Source organism: Lissotriton vulgaris, chromosome 4_1 (assembly GCF_964263255.1).
Source record: "Lissotriton vulgaris chromosome 4_1, aLisVul1.2, whole genome shotgun sequence".
Lineage (NCBI taxonomy): Eukaryota > Metazoa > Chordata > Amphibia > Caudata > Salamandridae > Lissotriton > Lissotriton vulgaris.
The window spans coordinates 1,525,219,958-1,525,246,291 of NC_141691.1; the positions used below are offsets into that span (position 1 = coordinate 1,525,219,958).

At 43.2% G+C, this 26,334-nt stretch overlaps 1 protein-coding gene across 2 annotated transcripts in view; it reads right to left on the reverse strand.

The window, feature by feature from the left end:
* The window catches only part of SDR16C5 (short chain dehydrogenase/reductase family 16C member 5), a 240,841-nt gene extending 220,178 nt beyond the window's left edge, over nt 1-20,663 (reverse strand). The window contains exons 1-3 of one of the 2 annotated variants that reach the window (XM_086965769.1): nt 20,432-20,555; nt 19,082-19,170; nt 17,643-17,989 (exon numbers count right to left, since the gene is read on the reverse strand). In XM_086965769.1, the coding sequence (XP_086821895.1) occupies nt 17,643-17,963 (321 nt within the window). In that variant the 5' untranslated portion in view covers nt 17,964-17,989; nt 19,082-19,170; nt 20,432-20,555. Of the gene's footprint in view, nt 1-17,642; nt 17,990-19,081; nt 19,171-20,431 lie in introns of both variants that reach the window. The other variant, XM_086965768.1, reaches the window with a different exon arrangement.
* Nucleotides 20,664-26,334: the final 5,671 nt, after the last annotated feature.

A 26,334-nucleotide genomic window follows, 5' to 3' on the forward strand; every position in this document is an offset into this window, starting at 1 on the left:
TGTGTTATAGCCTCAAAGGAAACACCGGGCACCATAACCTGGGAAAGCTTTGCCGTGATTAGCCCAGTTGAATCCTCCCAAGCCATCTCAAGACTGAACTCAGGTTCCCCTCTTGATCCCTGTCCTCCACTGTGACTTAAGGCTATAAAAGATGAGATTAATCCAATGATCAATTCTATATTAAATTCCTCTTTACAAACAGGAGATATTCCAACTTGCTGGAAGGTGGCTGCTGTTAAACCACTCCAAAAAAAAGCCATTCAAGACCCAACAGTACTGTCAAATCTCCGGCCCATATCGCTTCTCCCAGCGCTATGCAAACTTGCAGAGTCCTGCAAAAATAAACAACTCACAGCATACCTGGAGGACAATAATCTTCTCCATCCAAACCAAGCTGGCTTCCGATCCCATCACTCCACAGAATCTGCCCTCCTTTTTTCTACGGAAACAATCAGAGCTGCTTTGGATCAGGGCAAAATAGCAGTCCTGATCCTGTTAGACCTATCTGCAGCCTTCGACACGGTGTCCCACGATATCTTGATACACCGCCTAAGAAGTGTAGGCATAGTGGGCACCGTGTTGAAATGGTTTACCAACTTCCTGAGACAAAGAAAGCAGATTACCATGCTAGGGCAGTACTGTTCGAAGGAAAGGGAAGTCCAATCTGGGGTACCTCAGGGCTCTAGTCTGCGCCCCATCCTGTTTAATCGCTATATGGTCCCATTAATGAAGCTCATCTCTTCTTTTGCTATAAGTTCAATAGCATATGCCGACGACACCCAACTAGTCCTAATTCTAGATGAGGACGCAGGAATTGCTGAATGCTCTCTGAGGGATTGCCTGAAAGCCACTTTTAAGTGGATGAATATTAATCACCTGAGATGCAACACCGCAAAGACTGAAATTTTACCCTTTGGCAAAAACAATCTGTTCTCGCCCCAGACCTGCTGGCCGTCAGACACTGAGGCCCCGCCGAGCACTATTAAGAGTGCTCAAAATTTAGGAATTAAATTCGATGAGGCATTATTCTTTAAGCAACAGGCAAGTGAAGTGGCAGGCTCATGCTTCAATGTAATAAAGGGTCTCAGAATTTTTTTTAACTTTCTACCCCTATCAGCCAGGAAAACGGTAGCGGTGGCATTAATAATATCCAGGTTGGATTATTGTAACAGCCTCTATGCTGGGGTCAATAAAGCAGCCCTACATAAGTTGCAAATGGTACAACATGCTGCGGCAAGATTAGTGCCTAAAATGCCAAGAAAGACCTCGGCATCTGAAGCGCTCGATAGTCTTCACTGGCTCCCCATACAAAAGCGGATCCTGTTTAAAGTTTTGATAATTACCTTCAGAGCGTTCCATAAACGAGGCCCATCATACTTGTCCAAAAACTTCAATCGTTACTACCCCGGCCGACAATTGAGATCAGCAACGGCCAACCTGATGGTCATCCCAAAGTTTCGGCTCGTCACGAGAGGAGGAAAATCCCTACCGGTTAGAGGGACTAAAGTATGGAACAAACTCCCTCACCAAATTCGTGAAATCTCCTGTGAGAGTAAATTTAGGAAATCCATCAAAACTTGGATTTACAACTTAACAGATACAACCTGAAAAACCCTGGTTTAGGATCAATGCCTCTGTGGGTATCACACCTCCCACCACCTGGAATACACAAGCCAAAAAGCGCCAAGATGCTCCTCGGAGTGATAGTGCGCTATAGAAATTCCCTATCACTATCACTATCACTATAGCTGCTACCTGGTAAATAGATCCACGATTTAACGAGTGCATTTTATTGAACAGAAACAGTGTGGTCTCTCCAGAGGCCACAACCAAGAGATTAGTGTAATGTGGACAATGTGTGTGAGTGGTACTGTTTTATGTACAACTACAGGTACAATAAATGAAGAATTGACGTGCAGAGAACGCGAAGACCCAAAACCCTGACGAAATTGCCGACAAATCTATCACGGCAATGAAACATGCTGGTTTGGTTTTAATAGAGCTGGCACACAGCACTGAATAAAAGTAATTTAGCTAGTGGAGCTCTGCTCTTTTTAAACGGTGGTGGTGTCACACTTTGAGATCAGAGTGGTCGCACAGCATTGGGTCACTTACACAGAGCACATTCTTGGTTTATGTTGTCTGCACTGTTTGTTATCCCTTTCTTTGTTACAGTTGGCAGTTGTTGATGATGATAACGTGAGGACACAGAGGAGTCTGTTTATTCCTCCGCGGGTGTTGCTCCCGTGAGGCACTGCCCCAACTCCCCGTCCTCCCCTTTTTTTTTTTGGATTTCTTTAGAGGGTGTGGTGAGGGTGTGTAGTTGTCTTCAGTACCACACACAGTTTTAGATACTATTTTTAGAGTTGAGCTCATGACCACAAGAGCATAACTAAGCAGTTTTACTCACGGCTTATTGACACCTTAAGAAAGAGGTATGTTAAGATATATGGGAAACAGTTGTAGAGCGGGGGGCGACCTGCTTCAATCCCTTTATTCTACCTGGGCTCCCAATTGTTTAAGAGTAGAGGACATGCTGCCAGATGAAGTTGAAACCCAAAGAGTTTGCTTAACCAGAAGTGATAGCCTGACAGATAAGTGATGGGGAATTCAAGGGAAATAAATTCACGGAAGCTATGAGGAGCTTTTTTCACTGTTGAAAATAACCATATAATTATTAAAATACCTCAAAATTAGACTTGTCAATAAAACAAAGTATAATAAAACATGGTATAAAATAATCAAATTCTTCTAACAATCGATAAAATATTTGATGAACTGCAGTGTTACTATATTCTCATTATTATTCATGATTGTCCTTAAATTTTTATACTCTCAATTTTTTCCCAAACTTATGTGCGTTCAATAAACCAGACAAAAGGTAGAATCATACATTATTATCTAGTGGAAGACAATGTACATAAAAAACGGACACATTATCCACTAAAACCAGTTTTTACAAAAATAGCTCCTTCATTCCAACTCCCAGGATAAGTAATCATGGACCCCATATCCGCCAAGACATTGTCTGCCATCTCAAAACATCTCCTAAGCTCCAAAGATGTAGCCAAGGAGTCTGTTAAATAAAGAATCCTTGAAGTGTATTCACATCCACATTTGGATGAACTTGACAGGTAGACTGTCACTCTCTTTTAAAGCAACCTTGATCCATGAGGGATCCCAAGCATCTTTACTCATGAGCTCGACATATTATTTTTCAGCTAAAACTTTTATGTGTCTCCCCTACATGGCTTGGACAACTTACACGCATCTTGTGCTGATTCTGTTGGAAGTGTCGATTTGCACCTTTAATTGGTAGGCAAGTAAGCAACTAATAATAGGGGAAAAAGACTGTACAGGGTATGTTCAGGCACTGGAAAGGATGGGTGCACAAGCAGTGAATATCAAACCTTCTTGGGCTAGAAGGCGGAATCTTCCATGTTTTCACTATCGGGTTAAAAAGCATGTGTGGTGGTGGCGGCTCTGTAGCGCACAACACAACTGTTGGTAAAAGTGAACGTAATTGGATAGCTGTAGCTCAGCAGGGAATATGTTGTAGTCTTTCAAGTCATCTGAAGTACACAGTGAGGTCTTGAATTGTGGCATTCCTCATGGAGGCGTTTTTCGCCTAATCGCGCATTGAAGAGAATCAATTTGAGCCACAATAGTGTGAAAATAATCAAGTTTTGATCAGCTAATTTAAAGACTGCATTTTAAGCAGCAATAGGGTGTCAAAACTGTTTTTTTTAACCATTACGCCTGTATTAACTGAGGAAAAGGACAGATAAAAGAAAAGTGTCAAATGTTGTTACATTGTATAGATTAGTTTGAAAAGCAAAGACCTATGGTGTTATAATTCTCTGTTTTATGGTGTGTAGCAATTAATAAACATTGGTATGGATGTTGGAAACATGAGGTGCGAATGTAGATTGAGTGGTGGGTTTTTATAGACTGATCAGTCAGGTTTCTTATGCTGACCTGCAATGAGAACACTGAAGAGAAATGCCTAAGTGGATATAAATAATTATACATATTGAGCATGACTGTGATTAAACTCTAAAAGTATTTATGTAATGTACAAATAAAATGATACAAAAATAACAAACCATAACATGTTGGGCCTTACATTCATGTGTGCATGTGAAATTTAGGAGCTTAAATATAAAGATAAGGAATCTTACCTCTAGTGATAGTTTTGCCTTGCCTCACGAACCATTAAATACATCAGGGGGTCCCATTCTAAATACTGCTTTTGTACCCCAGGAGTTGCAGTCACATACTCTCTAGCACCCCTGATTCTGTTATGTGAACACGCCTTGGAGGGAATCTTCGGAGGCGGAGCTCAGAACCATAAATCATCATTGGAGTGACTCTGTTTCTTTGGCTATATAGGCTTTTTCCAGGGGGGATAAAGACAAGTAGCCAAACAAACTATCAAAACATGCCATTGCGTTACTCTGCAGCTAAAAGAGATTTGTAAATGTTCATGCATTACGCCCACATCATTCTTGCATCAAACTAAATCCCTATAAATGAATACACATTTGCCTCGGACACTTCAGTACATTCAATATGTCATTTCCTGTAGGTTTTTTTCTACCAATACTAGAATTTTAGTTTTTTGCTCATTAATTCTTTAATGGTGCGCATTTGAGTACTGGCCCAAGGCAGTAAGGGATCGTTCCACTTTGATTGCAGTCTAATTGCTATATAATGTATGTACTATTAAGCACAGCCTTTAGTCAGTCACGTTCTGAAGGGAACTTGTGCACAGAAGTAGAAGTGGTATCAAATTGATGACAAAAATAGAACTATTGCTGGCACATATAAATAAGCATGCCTCCCACCAGTTCTGATCGGATTCTGAATTTGTGGCAACTGATTTCTTTGCTTTGTTAACGTGGCCCCTTTGTTTGCACGAAGGTTGTTTCATATGGCTACAAGTGGGATTTGATATCTACAATGTATAACTATTGTCGACAACACTGAGGAGTAACATGGTGTCAAGGTCTTCAAAAAAAATCCACAAATACGCAGTGGAGTAGCATCACAACCCCATGAGCACAGTTGTTGGCTAGTAGAGTGTCACTGCAGCAAATATCGTGTACATTCCCTTGAGAAACCTTAGCTGCAGCAGATGCAAAATTGCCCTGGAATCAAACCAAATTATCAATTTCAACAACATGGCTTTTTTTCTAAATGAGTTTCATCTTAATCCACAATAAAGTTTGATTGACTTGACTTGACTTAACTTGAATGCTCAGATGCACACATGGAACGTACTACAAAACTAATTGTTGGGCTCTACTTTTACCTTAAACATTTTGCCTGCTAAAGCCTTCATTACAAGAGGATGGGGGAGTCAGGTCCTGGGACGTGAGGCTGGCTGGACCATTGGATAAACTTAGAGAAGACAGAATGCCGACCACACAATTGCTCTGAATCCTCTATTTTTGAGGGAAAAACCAAGTGAGACTTCTTGGTTGATCCGGGTATATCACTATAACCCTTTTATTATTTGATTTTCTTACTTTTTTTTACAGTTTTATGTATGAAAAAGACACCTTATCGTATTTTGTATGGTTCATACTCACTGACAATCATTTACAACACAAAAACATACAAATAACAAATCGTATATACAAAATTATTTGCTTTGATATATACACAATTAAACATTCATATTTACGCAAAGACAAGAGTCAAAATATGAACTCAAAGTTTACAATAGACAATTGATTGCAGTCATAAATTAGTAAACTACAACAATGTAATTAACTATACAACGAATAGACTCTAAAATTCCTTCAGTCTATTAGCAGATTAATTAGAATTGTAAATTAAATTTACATAGGCAAGACAACACAGCAAGTAAATATGCGCATAACGCAACACAAATCAAGACTGAAGAACAAGGTGCTAACCGCCCCTATGGTGGAGCACTTTATTGAAAACAAACACACTGAAGTCTCACTTGGTTTTTTCCTCAAAAATAGAGGATTCAGAGCAATTGTGTGGTCGGCATTCTGTCTTCTCTAAGTTCATTACAAGAGGGCCAGTAATACCCCCATCTGTATTTCTGCAACCTGAATGAATACCGAATACTACAAGAGAAGGAATATTAAACAGTGAGAAAAGAGGCTACAACACTTCTCCGTTTAGCTTCTGCACCAACAGACACACTGTTTAAGCAAACCATGTCCTATGAATAGTAATTAAATCCTACATCTGACACTAGGCTGCAACACTGTCCAACTCATTGGGACACTTTCTATTCTTGAAGTGGATACGGCTTAGAAAGCCGCCTAGCATGAAGCACTTGCAGGTTTAAATTAGGGGACGGTTGCCGAATTTCTTAAAATCAGAAACTGTGCAGGCAAGAACACATGGGAGAATTTTATTTATCTATAGTTTGGATTTGTGGCGTTTATCCATTGCTTTGTTCAACGTACACGCGTTGAATAGTTTGTGTCTTTGCATTCTTTCCTCCACAGATTTGATTATGAAATACTCTTTTCGGAGTTGCTGGCTGATAATCAACTAGAGAAAGTTGTCTATGGCTTAAAATATTATCAGTAGTTCATCTGCATGTAGCTTTACACGATGGATTTAGGCCCAGACCTTTGTACTGGGGTGAATGTAAGACATTGTTCTGCATTCTGTCCATCAACTGTGATTTCTGCAATTTACACAGCTAGCAGCAGCCACTCTGGCTTCAGCCTGCACAATATGGGTTCAGTCACACCAAACACACCCAGAGCTTTAGGCTTTGAACAGCAAGAAGGTACTGGGTTTCAATGTTTTGACGACCTCAGGTAGCAAATAAAAGAATGATATACACATCCACACCACGTGGTAGCATATGAATCACAACCTGTGCTGTAGGTTTATCAACCATGCATCACCTTTTCCTCAAAGGCAGGCTGGAGAGCAGGATTGCCTCATAGCAAACATAATTACATTAATAATGATTTGTAATCTACAAACCAACTGATCATTATCTGCCCAATTACAGTACTATTTAACACCCCAGGAGCTTGAGTCATAAAGTTGCGCAATGCAGATATACTAGAACATTATATGAAGCTAAACATAACAGCATGATTGAAATCATATTACCTAGAGTTCTGAAAAATGGCCAGGTGTCTTATTATAGAAGTGACCTGGGGAAAGCAAAGGATATTTCTGCTCATTTTTGTACTGAGCAGCACTTTTGTATTAAAGATAGGGCTGTTGACGCTTGTGCAACAACTTCACTAAGGCGGATTGTTTGGGTTCATGTTAAACTGTGCGATTTAAAGGGGGAGTTCCTTCCTTGGTCTCACAAAAATGAGAGAGCAACTTTATGGATTTACTTGTGCTGTATTACTGACATGGGCACAGGGTGAATAAGGCTATAGGTAGCTGTAATTACTGTTTACAGCCTACAAAAAGGCGCACAATTAATCCACCGCTAGGGCGCTGCTTCGAAGGTGTGGTTATATATATATATATATATATATATATATATATATATATATATATATATATATATATATATATATATATATATATATATTTTTTTTTTTTTTTTTCGGTATTACAATCAACCCGGCCATCACATATAGAGATAAAAACTATCCGGTGGCACGCCACTTTGAGACCCACCACAAAAGCAATAGGGATCTATTGTCTTTTTACCTGATTGACCAACTAGGTAAAAAAGATCGAGGTGGAGACAGAGTAAGATCATTAAGGGCGTTGGAATCCAGGTACATAATTGACCTTCAGAGTATGCAGCCGAAAGGGCTGAACAATGATGAGGAACTCTGGGTTCATTTAGAATGAGTCAGCTCACCCCTCAAGCGGATACTATGTAATACAACACAGCCCTGCAATGAGATAACTAATAACTCTTTCCTGTCACAATAACCTATCTGGGACTAATGATTTAAGGTTTATAGAATAGGCCCATACAGGGCAGAACAATTGAATAAACAGGGGATCTAACATTAGTCAGTTAAGCCCATGCAGGGCGAGACGTAACAAAGTACAGGAGTGCTTAGAGATATACAACATTTTAAATCATTGGTATATCAACAAAGGATATTTTGCACTATAGCACTTTATTGAAATGAATGACAGACAATGCTAAATATGAACCCTGTTATTTCTTCTTTTTAATAATGCACGAGCACTTTATTGTCACCATGTCCCCAGTGTACATATTGTTTTAATGTTAATAGATGAAATGTACAAATTGCATACTACAAGATGGCCGCCAATAAGATCTTGGCGAGGTTTTAGTTCTCTCTTTATGTTTAAGGAGGGAAGGGGATATAATGGTGTATGGTACGAAAATATGGCTGACACTGACGAAGCCTAACGGGTGAAACGCGTTTGTCATGGGGGCAGGGGGGTCTGCCAAATAAATCATCTTTGGTAAAAACACTGACTTGGAGTGCCGTCTATTTTTCACACCCGAGGAATCTGGAGTGCGTGGCGATCGATATATATATATATATATATATATATATCCAGACTAATATTATAAAGAGAGAGCCCTAACCTTTGAGGCGGTAATCTCAGTAACCACAGCTCCAATCACAACACCCACTACAGCATTGGAAAGGGCAGTTGCAGCAGTAGGACATAGGCTATACAGATGGCCACCATATACATTTGAAAGGTAAAAGAACCTTGCCAGCAAAGTAGTCCCTTGTGGGCGTGTGCGTGGGCGGTGCGCGGCATGATGACAAAAAAAAGTGTTCCTTTAACGTCTGGGTTGTGCTGGGGGCGTGTGCTGGGGGCGTGACAAAGGTTGGGGGCATGACAAACTACAATGGGCGCGGAAATGCGCGGGAGCAAGAGCGTTCAATGGGCATCTGAGTTCAGCTGGAGGTGCGCCAATTGCGCGGGAGCAAGGGCCGTGACAAATGACAATGGGCGCGGCAATTGCGGAATTGCACGGGAGCAAGGGCCATGGCCAATGGGCGCGGCAATCGGCCGCCAACAATCGCGCCACATTCTGAAATTATGATGCCAATCGCGCACCTGGGCGTATGCGTTCAGCTGGAGGCGTGGTAAGTAACCGTTCGCTCTACTCACTTGTGGGCCTGCACGTTGTGCTGGGGGCGTATCACACATACTGGGGCCGAATGCAGTGTGTGCCTTGTGCTGGGTGCGTGTCAAACAGACTGGGGCCAATGCCGTCGGTGCTTTACTAAATTGGCGTTGCGTTCCTGCCTTCACACCATGTGGGTCCTAAAAAAATAATTAATACTTGGAAATAACTTTCAAGGGTCACATAATTCGCATTGTAATATGGTCGCCGCTGGAGCCGGGCCTTAAGCGGGGCCACACGCCACAGAGCGTGCCTGCGGGGACAATAACTGCAGCGTCTCCTGCGCGCTGTCACTCAACTCTCTGCAGAAACGAATTTACACATGGCGCCCAACATCAACCAGGGCTGAAGCCGGCCTCAAGCGGCGGCTGACGCGACTAAGCGGCCCTGCTGGCACACTAACCTTGAAACTGACTGCACTTTCCCACACACGCAGCATCTCTAGAGAGAGAGAGCGAGAGAGCAAGAGTGTTTTTTTACTTATGAATTGGAGAACCATTGTATGTTATGATTCTAGGCTTCTCTCAACTGGACAATTTTGTTCTGTTACTTATGGGACTGAACTATTTTGTTCTACGACTATAATTTTAAAAAAAGTATATACACGGTATATTGAATTAAAACCTTGGTGGTTGTTACTTTGACTTCTGAGAGTGCATCATTTACCCTTGTGACTTTTGAAATTACGAACCGGCTTGGGGGGTTCCTGCCGGCGGATGCACCACCTGGCGATGGGATGGATTCCAGAAGGACCACTACATCAATATCGCCTATCACTACTCAACCATAACAAAACACACATCTCAATATATTATATTCTTTACATATACATGCCCTTACTATGTTATCATGTATCTATATATTATTTTAGTTCGATTGTACGAGAAAAAAATATTACTCTTGCAAAACCTTTACTCTGTCCAACCATGACTCTACATCTCTATCAATATATCCTCAATCGGCACTCTCTCACTCTCATTTCAAACCCTTTCTACTACTATGATCCCCAAAATAACCCTTCATAGACTCCTACCTCCTCTACACCTCCTGGCTCACCCCAAACACAGGTTTACCACTATGATCTCCCAAACAACCCTAATAAATTCTCCCTCATGTGATCTCTTCTTTGACTCATCCTAAACCTCATTTTTCTGATTCTTTCTTCCTAATACCTTTCTACAGGCTCTTCCCTCCTCCATATCTCCTTTATTCACCCCGGACCTCAACTTAATACTATGATCTTACAATTAACACTTCTGGTTTTCTTCCCTCTTCTATCCTTCCATTACTCTAATCAATCCAACTACCAGACTCACATGTCCCCCGCTCAAATCAACTTGTACCTCCCTATACTAATACTATACTCATATTTCCCTATACTAATCCACCACTAATCATTTTCGTTCCAGAGAAGCATGCTCCTCACCAACAATCACTTCAGTGCCTCGTCAGGGGTGGTAAGCGCTATATAAATAAATTACAATTATTACAATTTCTGTAATGTTGAAGGAAGAGACCATCAAGGGTTTGCAGTTAAATGGTGTACAAGAACTAGTGTTACCGAGTTATGAGGACAATTTGAGGTTTGGTGAAGCTTTCCTGAAGTGCTCAGTGTAAAATGGGATGCCTTAAAAGTTATGTTCATCAAATTAAAAACTTAAGCAAGGAGCTGAACCTGTAGTTGCTAAAGTGTGACAAATCCCGATCTCTATGAGGGAATCGGTGGGTTCGGAGATTAAGATGTTGTGTAAAGAGGGAGTGATCGAACCTGTTGAGAGTTTAAAGTGGTTTGCTCTAACTATCATCACATGCAAACATTCTGGCGAGATACATTTGTGTGTGGACTTGAGGGCTCTCAATAGGTGCGTTACAAGTTATCACTCTCCTCTTCCCAACATACAGGAGATGTGACTTTCTTACAAGGGGCTTGTTGTTTACCACCTTAGACTTAACTGCAGCATACCATTTGATCTTTATGCACCAAGACTCAAAAGACTACACCACATTTATAACACCTTTTAGCACGCATTATTTTGTGAGTATGCCTTTTGGGTTGGTGTTAGCAGCAGCAGTAGTACAACTCATTATGTACAAGCTGTTTGGGGGGATGGTTAGAGTAAAGTTTTTTCAAGACAACATTCTCCTTTATGGGAACACTAAAGAGGTACATGATAATAGAGTCAGGGATGCGTTTGAGTGTTGAGGGTGAATGGTCTCACATTGAAACTCTCAAAATGTGCTGTTAAGAAAAAGGAACATGAGTATCTTGGACACAAAGTCAATGCTGAAGGACTTTTCCCGGAACCAGATTTTGTGGATAACATACTTAAATTACACAGTCCTGAGAAGATGTGTGATGTCCTCACATTTCTAGGTGTGGTGGAATTCCATGCCAAGTTTATTCCTAATCTAGCCTCCAAGAACCTCAATATGAGGAGACAGCTCAAGATATGTGTTGAGTTTTAACGAGACACAGAGTGTCAGGAGGAATTTCTGACCATTAAGGAGCAGTTAACCAAAGCTGGTGGCCTTCAGAGTTTTGATCCTTCTGAGCCGTGTCTCATCATGACTGATGCCAGTATGAAAGGGTTGGGTGCTGTGCTGATGCAGAGCAGTGAACAGGAACGTGAACTGAGACCTGTTTTGTACATTTCTAGGTCTGTGCGGGGTGCAGAAGAAAGGTATTCTACACTGGGAAACGTGGAGTGTTTTTTGGTCTGTCAGTTAGTTAAAAAAAGGTCTATGGAGGAAAGGAGTTTGCTTTTCATACTGATCACAAACCGTTGGTGGAAGTTTCTACCAAGAAAGTTTTGGACATAATTTCGTGAAGGATCGCAGGTGGGTTGTGTGTCTTTAATGGTACAATTCCAGTGTACATTATGTTGCTGGACCACAGAAAAAAAGTGGATGGCTGCTTATTGAAACTTAGTACAGTAGTGGAAGAAGGATGTCAAGAAGATGAAGATAAAGTAAAAGTCTGTAGTGTAACAGGTGGGTGTGCGTCTCAGGAACAGTGTATTGAAGCTGTTACAGGTGATACTGTTCTTCAGCGAGTTAAAGGAGCTCTATGTGAGGGTTGGAGTGACAAGGTGAAGAAAGATTCCAAATTGGGTGGTTTATGGAAAATAAAAAAATAGTTGTCAGTTGATGATGGGTAATCTTGAGAGGTTTAAGGCTGGTTGTTCCCATGGTTGTGAGAGGGAGAATTGTACATTTGGGACATAAAGGCATGAGGAACATTAAAGCAAGGATTTGCCTCAACAATTGGTGGCCAGGGATAGATCTCATGGTTGAGAGGATGATCAGGGAGTGTCCCAAATATCGCAACAGTGATAACGTCTACAAAGTTAGGAACCCTCCCATGTGCTCTAGAGACCGTCCATAAAAACCATAGGAGGTTGTAGCAATTTACATTGTGGGACCATTACATGGCAGAAGAGGAGTTCACTATTTGTTAGTATTAATTGATCAATTCTCTAGATAGGATGTAATAGGTATTGTTAGCAGCATTGAGACTGCAAAAGGTGGTCAGTTCCTGAGTGATATATTTAGCCGCAAAGGTCTTCCCACTTGTGTTTTGACAGACAATGAGCCCACAGTTTGTGTCTGCAGAGATGGAGAAATGTCTATGCAAAGGGGAATCAAGCACAAGAAATGCTCATTATACCACACATAGGGTAATAGCACTATGGAGATTTTTAACAGGAGTATCAAGGAATGTATATAGTTGGAGATGAGTGCTGGAAGAAACAGCAAGGAAGGTCTCAGTGATTCCTACAGGCTCAAAGATTTTCTCTGCATACCACTACAGAAGAAGTTCCCTTTGGGGTGTTTAGGGGAAGAAGAGCGAACACTTCCCTATTGCCTGGATAGTTGAAGTGGGATAAGGATGCTGGAGTGTCATGGGGACCGATAAAAGATGGAGGTGAGATAGAGAGAGTTTGTGTTGAAAAGTACAAAGTATGTTATGATGTCTGTAAAGGTGTCAAACTAGTAGAACTATCAGTGGGTGAGAAGTTGCTAATAAGGAAAGCGTTGTTGTGGAAGAGTGATTCCAGATTCATGGGTCCGTTCAGATTCATACAGCCTTTCCACAGTGCAGATAAGGTGGAAGATGGAAGGGTTTGGTATCTTAACAGGGTAGTGAGGTTCAAAAGTGAAAAACATTTTTAAGTTCTGGTACTGTTGCATTTTTTTCAATTTCATTAATTTAATTGTTAAGGGTGAAAATGTGTGGTAATTCAAATGTATCTTATTTTAGGTTTTATATGTGTGTGTGTGTGCGTGCGCTTATAAATTGGGGAACCCTTTTCTGTCATGATTCTAGGCTTCTGTCAACTGGAACATCTTGGTCAGTTGCCACTTGATGGGGTGCTCTTAATAAAGAACCTGATTTTGGATAATCTACTGTGTGGACTTCACATTATTACAGAAGGGAGCTACGTGGGGGAGGCGGTTTAAGGACCCCCCTGCCAGCTGGTGTAGTCACACCCTGAACTAACTAGCTGGGAATCCCTGTTCCCTCTTCATAACATGCTAGTCACTCCGCACAGAAAAACAGAATGAAACTGAACTGACCCAGTTAGGGTAACAGTTTGCACTTCCACTGGGCACGGTATATGTTTTCCTAATTCGCCACAATATCTCATCTATACCAGATCGGCCTACAATAGGTGCTCTGCGCTGCACATCAGGATAGTGTGCCAAATATTTATGGCTCTAAGGGTTATGCCACTATGTTTACTAACAAAGGATGCTTGATTACGTGATGATATTTACACCTGTCATTTCACTATTTAATGGCACACACATGCCCTTGATTTCTTAACCATCAATCAATCAGAAGTTAATCTAGAGCAGCTACTCACCTGTGAGGGTCTCAGGGTACGGGGGGAGGGAGGGAGCTGATGATTCTTCTGGGTGTGGAGGTTCAGTCGAAGAGCCAGACATGTGAAATAGGTGTTGTATGCTATGATAGAATGACCCAGAACTCAGAGGGTGGTATGTCATGCATTATGTGCAGACATTCAAAATCACACTCCTGGTTAGCACATTCTGTGTGATGAAGTTTACAGACTGGGAAGTGCATATGCATTGTTATGTACAGATACAAAGTCAATTCTTACACCGTTGCCTTGATGGAAAATGCAAGAAAAAATGCAAGGATGCCCATTTTCAGCTCTACACTAACTACTGGCACTGGAACCACTCAGCAAATATTTGAATGTCCAAAGAAATGAAAGTCTTATCCAAACAGTTTGGCCCAGTGAAGTAATTGCTATATGGATCCCCCCCCAACTGTAGAAGGACCGTCATCCACGAGCTCATAACCAGCAGACTGGACTACGGCAACGCCCTCTATGCCGGAATCAACAAGACTCTTCTACACAAACTCCAAACCATCCAGAACGCAGCACCCAGACTAGTCCTCGGGACCCCGCGTCACCAACACATAACCCAACACCTACGAGGCCTCCTCTGGCTCCCCGTTGAGAAGAGGGTCATCTTCAAGCTCCTCACCCACACCTACAAATCCCTCTACAACATCGGACCCACATACCTCAATGAGAGAGTATCTTTCCACGTACCCAAGAGGAACTTCCGCTCCGCCGACCTCGCCCATCCGCAGAAGCAAAACGGGCGGGAGAGCATTCTCCCACATCGCAGCCAAGACCTGGAACAAGCTCCCTGTGAACATCGGACGATCCCCAATCCTGCACACATTCAGAGAGGACCTCAAGACCTGGCTCTTTGACTGATCCGGAGCAGCAGCAACCCCCCCCCCCCCCAGTGCCTTGAGACCCTCAAGGGTGAGTAGCGCACTATACAAACCCCTGATTGATTGGCATAATATACATTATTGAGACTTCTTGTCCCAGATGCTTTGCTAGTTTCTTTAATGAAGGCAACTGCTTCCTCAGTACTTTCGCAGGTTAGACGTTCAACTGAAGTAAGCGTGAAGTACTGCGTATGTCACCTGAAAAGCCAGTCATTTCATACCATCAAGTAGGTCCCCAGGGGCCTCAAGTTAGGGCTTTGACACTGCTTAACACCCAGGGCACAAAGCCCATATACTGTACTTGTGCACAATAGTTCAACTTGAATAATCTTCTTCCCATGGCAACTCTAACTAGAAAACTGTACATAAAATGTTTGGAATAGACCTTTTCTTGTATGTGATACTCCATATTAGCATCAAGATAACAGGCAAAATAGAAACCCAAAGGCATCAACTGAGTAGATTAACTTATTGAAGGTGGGAAGGCTAAAGCTTTGACTCACTCTGAAGAGAGTTTGCATTGGATGACACTTTCCACTGGTAACACTAGCAACTCTTCCAAAGCCTATGTGGACACCTGGGATAGCAGTGCTGAAGCCAGTTTTCCCGATCCAGTGGTATGTACAGGGAGGTGGCCACGGACCTCTACAATGAGTCTAGAACACAATTTTTTCCAAATTAGTCTTTAAACAGAAAGTAAGCAGTTTAGGCACATTTCAACGGGCCAAAACTACTCTAAAGACTGTTCCTTACTTTTAGTCACCACGTGGTAGCGTTCTCAGGAAAGTGAGGTTTCAATTAGTATACTTTAAAGTGTGTCAGAACTGGTGCTGGACCCCTGAAAAGCTGAGCAAAACTAGTTTACTCAAAATGTTGGCCGTGTAATTAGATGGCCTGCACCCTGATACACATTCTCTGGTACTGTCCAAAACTGGACCAATGCTAGTCTTCTATTTAGGCTGAAATCTGTACCTTAACCCCTTGCGTGCTCCCGTTAGCACTACCTCCCTAGCGCTGCCGTCGTCCAACAGAGCCTCGCCTACCCTTTAGATTGCCCACACCGCGGCGTAAAAAACGTCACGGTTAAGGCGTTAAAATGGAATATGTAAAAACATCTACAGATCTTCTCGCACGACACAGGAAAAAACGCAGGCTATGATCTATTACCTCATTATCAAAGATTATCACTGAATGCTCTGTGTCAAGGTCAGTATCCATAAAGAAATAGTACATTGCATTCTTTCAAATGGCAATGCTCAATTATGGAGGCCCTGCACACACCATATAAACTGCAATTCAGAATGTATGGCAAATAATGTGGTTTGTATTAACAAACTCATAAAACAAACAGTACCCAAATCCATAAAAGGTGATTTTTTTAAAGCAAGGTCGGTGTACACTTATGTGGCTTTTTGGTAAAATGTTCACAGCTGCTGTCCGTGTGACACAAATGGTTTCAATATATTGCACTCTTTGGTTTCCTGTGCCCCCTGTAACCCTTTAATCCAATAAAAGATCCACACAAACATGAAGATCACACACAAAAGTGTAAAGAAGTACTTGCAATGCCACCAGGTTGGTCCTTTACATTGAGAGTTCTAAGCTAATGGCTTTGTCAATGCTTGTTAGTAAAGCACTATTAAAAAAGGACATTAAAAGCTTTTGAAAATACTAGAGGAATAGCAAACGCTTATATTAAGGTATCTCAAACCTGAACACTCAAATATGTTCAATCTTTATAAACAGCATGGTTTCTTTTTCAGATTTCATGAAGGAAACTGAATTTTAAAAACCTGTTGTGAGTGATCCAGTTTAAAAAATAACAGAGAACTAGAGGCAGACACTTATAAAAACATAGCTGACATGGAACTAGAACACACCTTCTGAAACCTTTAGTTGTCTGCATCAGTCCGGGAGCAGATGTATGGGTCTCCAGGAAAAGAGATCTCCTTGCTAATTACTTTAAGTAAACCTTCTACATCATAAACAGGCCGGGTGAGTGCAGCAGCTTGCCCAACACCCACCGCCATAAATAGTACCTTTGTGTGCCACGGCCTTGGGTTTCATACATGATGAGGTATGCAGAAGATAAGAGAAACCCAACCCAATAAAGTATAATCTTTAGGAAAGCCTGGCAAACATATATGTTACTGTGCTTCTGCAGACAGCTGGGAGAAGCGGGATTTAACATGGAGTGGGCAGTGATGTGAGAGGTAGAGCAACATATGGGGGAAGAGAGCAAGAAAACACAGGCACTCCCAGGGGGTGTTCAAAGTAAAAGAAAAATAGCTCCCTAATCTGAGAAGTGGAAGGGTGCAAGTCATCCCAGTCAAAAGGGTGCTAAGAAGCTGCGCTCCAGTGGAGGGACAGACACAACCCATTAAATAAGAATCAAACAAATTAGAATGACAAGAAAGGCAACACATAGTAAGCACACACAGCCCATTCTAAATACTATTACTGTACACAATAACAAAAGGCAACCATAAGCTGCCTGTAAGTGAGATTTAAAAAGACAGTATACTATGATCATTTTAAATTACCCATATTCTATAGTATGTCTCATCAGTAAACTGGGAAATGTTTAAATTGGATCTTAGCAGTCAAAACAAGGAAGGTAAAGAACATGAAAGGATGTAGGAGTTCAATACTCGTTAAAAATTGCAAATGAAGAGTCTCTGAATGATAAAACGTGCTTACATTTAGACTCAACATTGCTTAGGATGATCCCTACTGGCTTATCTAAAACCTCAGATTTACCTGTGCAGCCACCTTGTAGACGTCTTGCCTGTTGCTGCAGTCACAGATGTAATCATGTACCCGTTTGGCTCCATGTTCTTTGGCCAGTCTGCACGTCTCTTTGTTGCCCTCCTGATTGATGTCCCAGAGGACTAGCGTGGCTCCAAGATGTGCAAATTCTAAAGCCATCAATCTCCCTATCCCACTTCCTGCTCCAGTTATAAGAACAATTTCCCCAGCAACATTCTTTCTTCTGGAAGGCAGAAGCCACAAAAACAAAGGTTCAAAGATGTAGTATATAGAGAGCACCAGGACTTTCAGCGTTTCTAGAAAGAAATTCATCTCCAATGCAGTCCGTGGGCCAACGTCTGCAGAAAAAAAAGATGGCAAAACAAAGAATTATGTAACCTTGAATTACTTTAGTAATAATTGATGCAGTCATGCAGATGTACTGAAAGTGTCCAATGACCGGTCACTTTTCTAGTGAGAGTCAAGGTCCTTTCAATCGGTTTTCATAAGTTTCAAACTAAGACAGATGACAATGCAATACCACCTTTGAAAAAAACCTACATCGATCACTAAACTAATTTCATAGAACAGGCGACACTGAATTCAACCAACTGACCGGAAAAAAATACAGAATTGCAGTTGGAAATCTGATCAACACCATTCTAGTGGGCACTAAATTATGGAACTTTAACACTTGGCCATCAGATGACCAATGAAATCCTTCAAAAATATTAAGCTATTGTAACACCTTCCAACCTGATACAATACTTGAATGTCTGGTCAAATCTCACAAAATCGCTTAGACGTTCACCCCATCATACAATCTAACAAACCGTAACTAGAGGCTGGCGAGACAACAAATTAACAGGGAGAGCCAAGCCCAGAGTCTGACCCGGATGTTAATGAGTCCATGCACAAACTGAGCGCTGAAAAAGTTTGCTTTATAAATCAAACAACACGTAAACTTTGTACAAATCAGTCAATAAAATCAGTATCTATTTGTCCTTCTTTATGTTAAGGCATGTTTTAAACTACTGTGCATTTTTCTACAGTTTTTTTATATAAAGCGAACTCGATCCAAAGGTACTGTAACTACTCTATTATGAGCATCAATTACATTACACAAAATCACCAATCATTGTTTATAGGAATGGGGAGATTAAGGGTCTGATTTGGAGTTCGGCAGTCTTACCGCTGTGGCGGCAGTCCCAAGATGACCGCCGGCTACTATTACGATGTCACCGCTGGCCCTGGGGCGGTGTTTCTGATGGCGGTGAATGTTTTTTCATATGTGTTGATACATGTGTGTATATTTTGACTGCACAAGTGTTAAATATACACATATGCATGAGAAGTGAAAAGTTACCTACTACCAGTACTTTGCCATTGATGGAGTCTGGACCGTACATTCCCAGATCAGGCAATGGGTAAATAATATAGAAGGGACTTACCTGGATTTCGGCACCAACAGGGTTGTTTTCTTTAGGGACAAGATGCTGCTGTGAAGGAGGGACCTGGAGGAAGGGATCCACGTGGGAGACTGAAGGAAAGAAAAGGAAATGGGCGAGTATGCACCTCAATTCCTTCGATTCGGACTACTCAAAGCAGGCGACTTCCTGCCACGGTCGGCTCCTCAGAAAGCCACCTCGTAATTCGGACGGCAGGGAACTTCTCTGTACCACCCTCTGAAAGCTGCATTACACCTATCGACATTGCGGTGGTGTGAGAATGTCTGGGGGTGTTGGCGTGCTCAGGCGGTCATTCGTTCTGCAAACCAACAATATCATAATACAGCAGGGAGACTGCCTAGTGAGCGAGGGTTAAGCCAACTCTATGGCAGTCCCAAGACTGCCAAAATCGTAAGCAGGCCATACGTTATTTGCCCAGAATCACTGGATGATGAGCAGGTGCCGAGCATCAAACCTGGTTCCCTAATCCCCAGGTCCAGAAGTCGCAGCTCTGGCTGTACCGCCACATCCAGGGTAAAGGGAGGGAGGGTCAAGGGAGTCAAGCTGAAGCCACATGAAAGCTCAGCTCGTTATAAACTCGAGGTTCCGAATCCGACAGGACCTTGTGCACAGCCAGAGCCAAGTATCAGGCTCGAGCTTTCAGTGGCTCGTTCATCTCGAACAGTAAATAGGATTGTTTTAAATTAAAATATTCATGAAATATGATTAAAAATTACAACCACTTTGAGAACTCCCTACCCCACCATCCCTTTTGTGCCCTGTCCAACAAATCCATTTTACAGTCATTCTAGATGGAGCGCGCGCACAGTCAACCGATACCAAGTGAAAAGAAGTAAGTAGACTTGGCGAGAAAAAAAATCGTGGGTGATCAATTCCGCCTTTAGCTTGCTCTGTAGAGGAGAAAGGCTAAAGTGAAAAGCAACATCCTCCTTTCAGATGAAAAATATCGTAAATCTTCCAACTAAATAAGAAATCTTGGCAAGTTTGCTTTTTACCGCAGATCACAAGACACCGAATGAGAATAAACAAATATAAACACTGCAATCGCAAGCGTGCCCTTGTTTATGTATACAAAATGTTAAGCATTTTAGATATATAAGTTACAATTCAGTGCAGCAGGTATAAAAGACACCAGTCCCTAAAGTCTAATAAGTGCCCAGTGGGTGGGGGTATGGCATTTTTCAACTCAGTAAATCAAGGTTTGACCAGTGGTGTCTGTCTACTCTATTGTTAATCGACCTTAAACTACGGTGCTATTTAAGTTAGGGCTTTTTGCAGACAGGGGGCGCGTGCACGGTTGTATAGTATATATTCGGACGTTTAGTTTCTTACCAACGCTGAAAGATTGAAAATGCCGGGCTGGAGCAGGAAAGCGCTGCCTGTCAATGTGGCGGTGACACTGGAGACAGGGCGCCTGGAGGAGGACAAGACCAAAGTGCAAAGGGGAAAGAGACGTCACCACCAGCTGAGCTCACGCGCCAGGAGATATCTGCACTGCGCATGCGCTGCGCCGGGAGAGGATTGTAGTAGGAAGCCTTACTTTCACTTCCGTCATCTCAAGTCTCATTTCCTTTTCAGTCTTTCATCTCTATACTCTCGTAGTTGCATATTGTTTAGACTTACCCTATGCGCCCGTTAGAAAGTTAATTGCGCAGGTTTAGCTTGGTGTTAAAGATATCGCATGGGACTGTAATATCCAAGGGTATGCGTTACAGTCCAACATTAACGCAGTCTCTCAAATTTTAAAGGGAAATGTCACATTTAAAAAAAAAGTATAATTGTAATTCTGTTTATATACCTCTTACTACCCCTGACGAGGCGTTCAATCGCGAATTTGTTATGACATTCATAAGCTCTTGTGGTGAATCCCTTTCGCTGTTGAAGAAGTCGGTTTTAAGTTTAGTTCTGTTGAAAACTTACCCCGAGAATTTAAGTCTTAAATGGCGCGCTCTAGAAATTATTAACGGTGATAATAGTTTCTTCGCTGCTGCTGGGCGGTGGTATATGTATTTAAACTCACAAAAGCTACAAATGCAGTCTGGACTACGGTCGGAATGGTGGCAGATAAGGATAGAATCACCAGAGGGAAGTGCAACAAAGAAGAACAGAACCTGTGACAGTCTTAGGGTCTCCCTGGACACATGCATTGCATCTATTGTACAACGATTCCTCTTAAATAATTAATAGCAAAGACAATCGTCTTAGTAAAAAAGTGTTCTGTGTCTGCCCCAACTTGTCACAAAACAGTAAACAACAATCGGTGTACAGAGTTCCCCCAGGAGAGCTCAAGAACTTTAGCTCAACCAGTATTCTCTCTCTCTCAATTTAGACAAAGGGTGAAGTGAGGGTCTCGTGTGTATGGTGTAGACCCATATTCCAGAATGTAAGGATACCTCACACAGGCTACCGACAGGACTACAACTGTAGCCCCAGCCGATAGTCGTCCAGCGTCATCATCGGTATCCTGCTCCTTCGGCAGGCTGGCGGTGCAATGCCCGTCGGGCAGCGATGGAAGCTGCACTTTTGATGGAGATCTTTTATTCTGGGCCAGCGGGTGTGTGTGTGTGAGGGGCCTAAGGGAGTGTAATCGTGAGCATGGTAGTGAAGTTAAAAGAAGTCAGCGAAGTCCTGTTGGTAATAGTTTTAATAGTCAGGCTTCCTGCTTCAATTAAAAGGTACAGGGGTACTAAGGGGTGGTAAGCAATGAGACCAACCCTTACTCGACCCTTAAAGTGCAAGAAATGGTCAACATGTTTCACGCCCTAAGGGCGATTCATCAGGACCTAGGTGCTCATAAATTACTCGGGTCCTCTAAATTTAGTAGGACACCAGTATACGACCTGTGCAAGTGTCGTATCGAAATGGTTCCACACAGGGGACCTCCTGGGAACTGAAAAAGAATAAAGAGAAGAAACAACAATATAGACACAAATGATGGCACCTTTACTCTATCTTTTTAGTGACATCTTATCCGTGCCTGTGTTCACAATATCAGAACATGCGTGCCCAGTGGGTGGCTCTGTCTAGAAATTGACAGCATCAGGTGCTATTGTGAGAGAGGGAGAGTCAGAATTCAATTACAATCAAATGAGTGCGTGGAAGGTGCTCGCACTGAGTAATGCTGGCGTGCTGGTTTTCTATGACTGGTATGCATAAACCATGTCGTGAATTCGACACTGCAGCATACATCATGGAGTAGGTCATCACATGGCAGGGTGACACTCTGCCCTGGCTCACGAGTTCAGGGCACCCCTTTCCAGACCATATCCCAACATGGAGGATGTCCCGGGCCTCAGCTTTAATGAAGACACGATAGCTGAAACACTAAGGAACACGCCTTCCCTACTTAATAACCCACCTACGGCTGCACCAGGAGCATCCGGAGCAACATCTAATGAGTGGTCCGTCTTGAGCGAGATGAAAAAAGAACTAATCAGGATAACGATCCACGGACTGATGATGACTGAGTATCTGAGGAGCAATATTGCACCACAGGGCCTTATTGTAAACATCGTCCCGAGGCTGTTCCTGGAGGACAACCGTTTTAAGGTAGACTGGTGCCAGGTCTCCTGGAAATGCACCAAGGACCTTCTTTTCCTGATTAGTCAGACCGCCAAACGACTATCCGAGGCACTTCAAGAAAAAATCTCTGCCTTAGAAGCGACCATGAAAAATGCTACCTCTAAAAACAACAAAACAGCATTCACAACTAAACTCACTGAGATTAATCAGGAGATGACTGAACACTATGAATTTCTGCTCAAACAGAAAACCACTAAACTGGAGAAGGATATAGCGAAGTTCTCAAAGGAAAAGGTATACCCCTACCTCAAAGAAGGCTTCAAGGGTAAAAAGAATAATTATTCCTCGGATGATGACTCGAACACAGACACCAGACGCGGTTCCTCGAGTAGCGACTCCAGTGGAGGCTACCCAGCAAGAAATGCAAGATCTACACGCCCATGGCAACAAGGATACCATCAAGGACCAATGTTCCATGGCCCACCGAATATACCTCCACCATGGCAATATCCGTTTTACCCTCAGGGCCCCCCGCAATTCTACCCCCTTAATCCGCCTCCTTTTCAAGGCAGAGGTTGGGGCAGAGGAAGAGGGCGAAAGCGAGGCGGGAACAAGGGTGTTCAATGGCAAGACCAGATGCCAGAACCAACAGGGATGGAGACCAGGAGCACGACGTCCAGAGGGAGAAGAGCCTGATTGTAAATCTCTCCAAGAGAACCCTCACCACTGCAGAGAAGGCTGTCCTGGAGAAAGGACTTGGGTTTGTCCCCACACCTACCCCCGACACCTTTCAAGAAATGATAGAACTGAAGCAATTCTTCAGAAAGATACGCCTCCGAGCCTTTTTTGACAATAAACCGGACATCCCCTGTGAAGACACGGGCCTCAGGAAACCATCCACTTTTACTCCAACTGATGGGATGGTCCCTCCTGAGGTCCTTACGTTCGAAAGAGCTGTTCTCAGAACCATGAGGAACATACCATCCACTAAACCGTTCAACAATTTATCTAACGATGAGAGACGGGCAGCTTCCTCGCTGGGCAGTGATACCTCCATTGTCATCAAGCAAGCTGACAAGGGGGGTGCCACTGTCATTCTTGATTATGACGACTACGATCGGGAATGCAGACGTCAACTGTCAAATTCCAACCATTACAGATTATTGACAGAAGATCCTACTAACCGTCTCACGACCACCGTGATGTCCCTAGTCATTGAAGCAGAGACCAACGGATGGCTTAGCAAAAAAGAGGCAGAATTCCTGGTAACCACAGTCCTGTCATACCGTATTTTTACATTCTGCCCAAAATACACAAAGGCATCACCCCAGTCCCAGGACGACCCATTGTGTCTGGTATTGGTTCTATTTTAGAACCCCTTTCTCAATTCTGCGACGCCTTCCTGCAACCCCTAGTCAAACTCATTCCGTCCTACCTGCAGGACACCAGAGATGTGCTTCGTCTTATCAACGATATGGATGGTAGAGAGGACATCGACCTTCTCCTAACACTCGACGTGGAAGCGTTGTACACGAACATACCCCAACAGGCAACGCTGGAATCCGTGGAATCACTCCTCCGACAAGAAGAGTGGTTGTCCCCTACTCCGGTTTCCTTCATTATGGAGTTGGCTCATATTGCGCTGACCGAAAACTTTTTCAAATATGAGTCGAACCTTTACCACCAGATACGCGGGACATCTATGGGCTCGACCTTTGCGCCGAGCCTAGCCTGCATCTACATGGCATCATTCGAGGAAAGATGCATCTACCCCCCAGACCACAATCCATTCCGTGAGAACCTCACCTGCTGGCGTCGGTACATCGACGATATTTTGGTATTCTGGAAAGGGGATAGGATGACCTGTGAGGCGTTCTGCAATTGGATAAACCAACAAGACCCGTTCCTCAAATTCACGGGCACTATGTCAAGTGAATACATCCCCTATCTGGACCTCACCATAGTACTGGAACCCACGACGATTAGCACCACCCTCTACAAAAAAGAGACGGACAGGAACAGCCTGTTACCTTACAGCAGCCACCATACGAAATCCCTGAGGGATAATCTACCATTTGGGCAATTTCTCCGCCTCCGGAGAAACTGTAGCTCAACCAATGACTATAAACGACAAGCACGCTCCCTCCAAACCAAACTCCTGGACCGGGGTTACCCCACCCGCCTCTTGAAAGACTCCACCAAAAGAGCTCTCAATAATAATAGAGAGGCCCTACTTGAGGTGTATCCTAAGGTACCAGACGACAAGATCACCTGTGTTACCTCATTCACCAGGAACTCCGCATTTATCAAGAAAACTGTCAATACTCATTGGGGTATTCTGAACTCCGCAGGGATGGAGATGCCACGTCCACGTTTCGCTTTTAAGAGGACGGCAAACCTTAAAGACACTCTTGTCCATACCCGCCCCAAGAAAACCACCGTTCAAGCTGCCAAGACACTTTGGGACCTGCCTCCTGTTACTGGACATTATCGGTGTGGTACATGTGTCGTATGTCCACAGACTATCCAGGGCAAGACCATTACACTTAATAACAATTTCACATGGACTTACAGCAAGCATACGAACTGCAACAGCTCCAGGTGCATATATGCCTTGATCTGCCCCTGCAATTTGTTGTACATCGGGATGACCATGCGCCCTGTCAAGCAAAGGATAATGGAGCATAACAGCAACATTCGGTGTCATAAATCCCACACTAAACTGTATGACCACTGCAAGGATAAGGACCACCCTCCTGAAAGCATTCGATGGACTGTGATTGAATCACTACCACACCTCAATCAACAAGCACTCTTCAAGCATGAACAAAGATGGATACATCGACTGCAGTGTGAAACGTTGGGTCTAAATGACGGGGTGCCCTGGACTACACTCGCCAGGTAGTCATGATTCTGGACACGTTGTCCACCTTTACATGTCCATGTATGCTTTGTCAAAAACACCTGAGTCCATTCCAAGATGGCGCTCACATTTCTGTGCCCGGCCTGCGCTGTCCTTTTACGGACCCCTCTTCTCTTTTCACCCTTGTGTACCGTCTCTTAGCAACTGGACGGACACACCCTCGTAATGCGCGCGCGTCTCCCTCATTTAAACCCGGAAACTATCTGACTACCATGCCGGCTGTCCAGATCGTTGGTTTCCAGTGGGAGGGGTAGGTGCAGAGAAGCCTGCCTGCAGCGACGTTCGAGGTAAGGTGCTGGGCTGGTACTCCGCCCGCAGACTGTGATAACGCGTAGTCTTCCTCACATTCTGACCTTGGCAGCCCGGATTGGTTTTTACGTTCGCCTGATTCCCCTGCGGGCTATTGCCCCCCTCTTCTTTTCCCCCCCAGGATTTCCTCACTCGTTGCCGGCCCCACCTGGACGGCGCGTGAGGTTTCCAGGAGGAAACATTAAGGGTAAGTGCACCGCCACTGTAAAAGACGATCCGGTAAATGCTACAAGGCTTTATAAAGGGCTCCTGCACTTGGTTTCCCGCCCCCCTCACGATCGGAGTCGGGTATATATGCACCCTCAATGCGTACTGATTTATATGATCACTGTACCAGCGCACAAATTGATAATTTTTTACAGAGTGTCAAACTACGATTTTTTGGTTGTTCTGTGTGGCATTTTCACTATTTAAAGCCTAAGATTCGAAACTACTACGCTTTGCGGACTAGTGTCACACGCACCCCGAGGTGTATGATTCA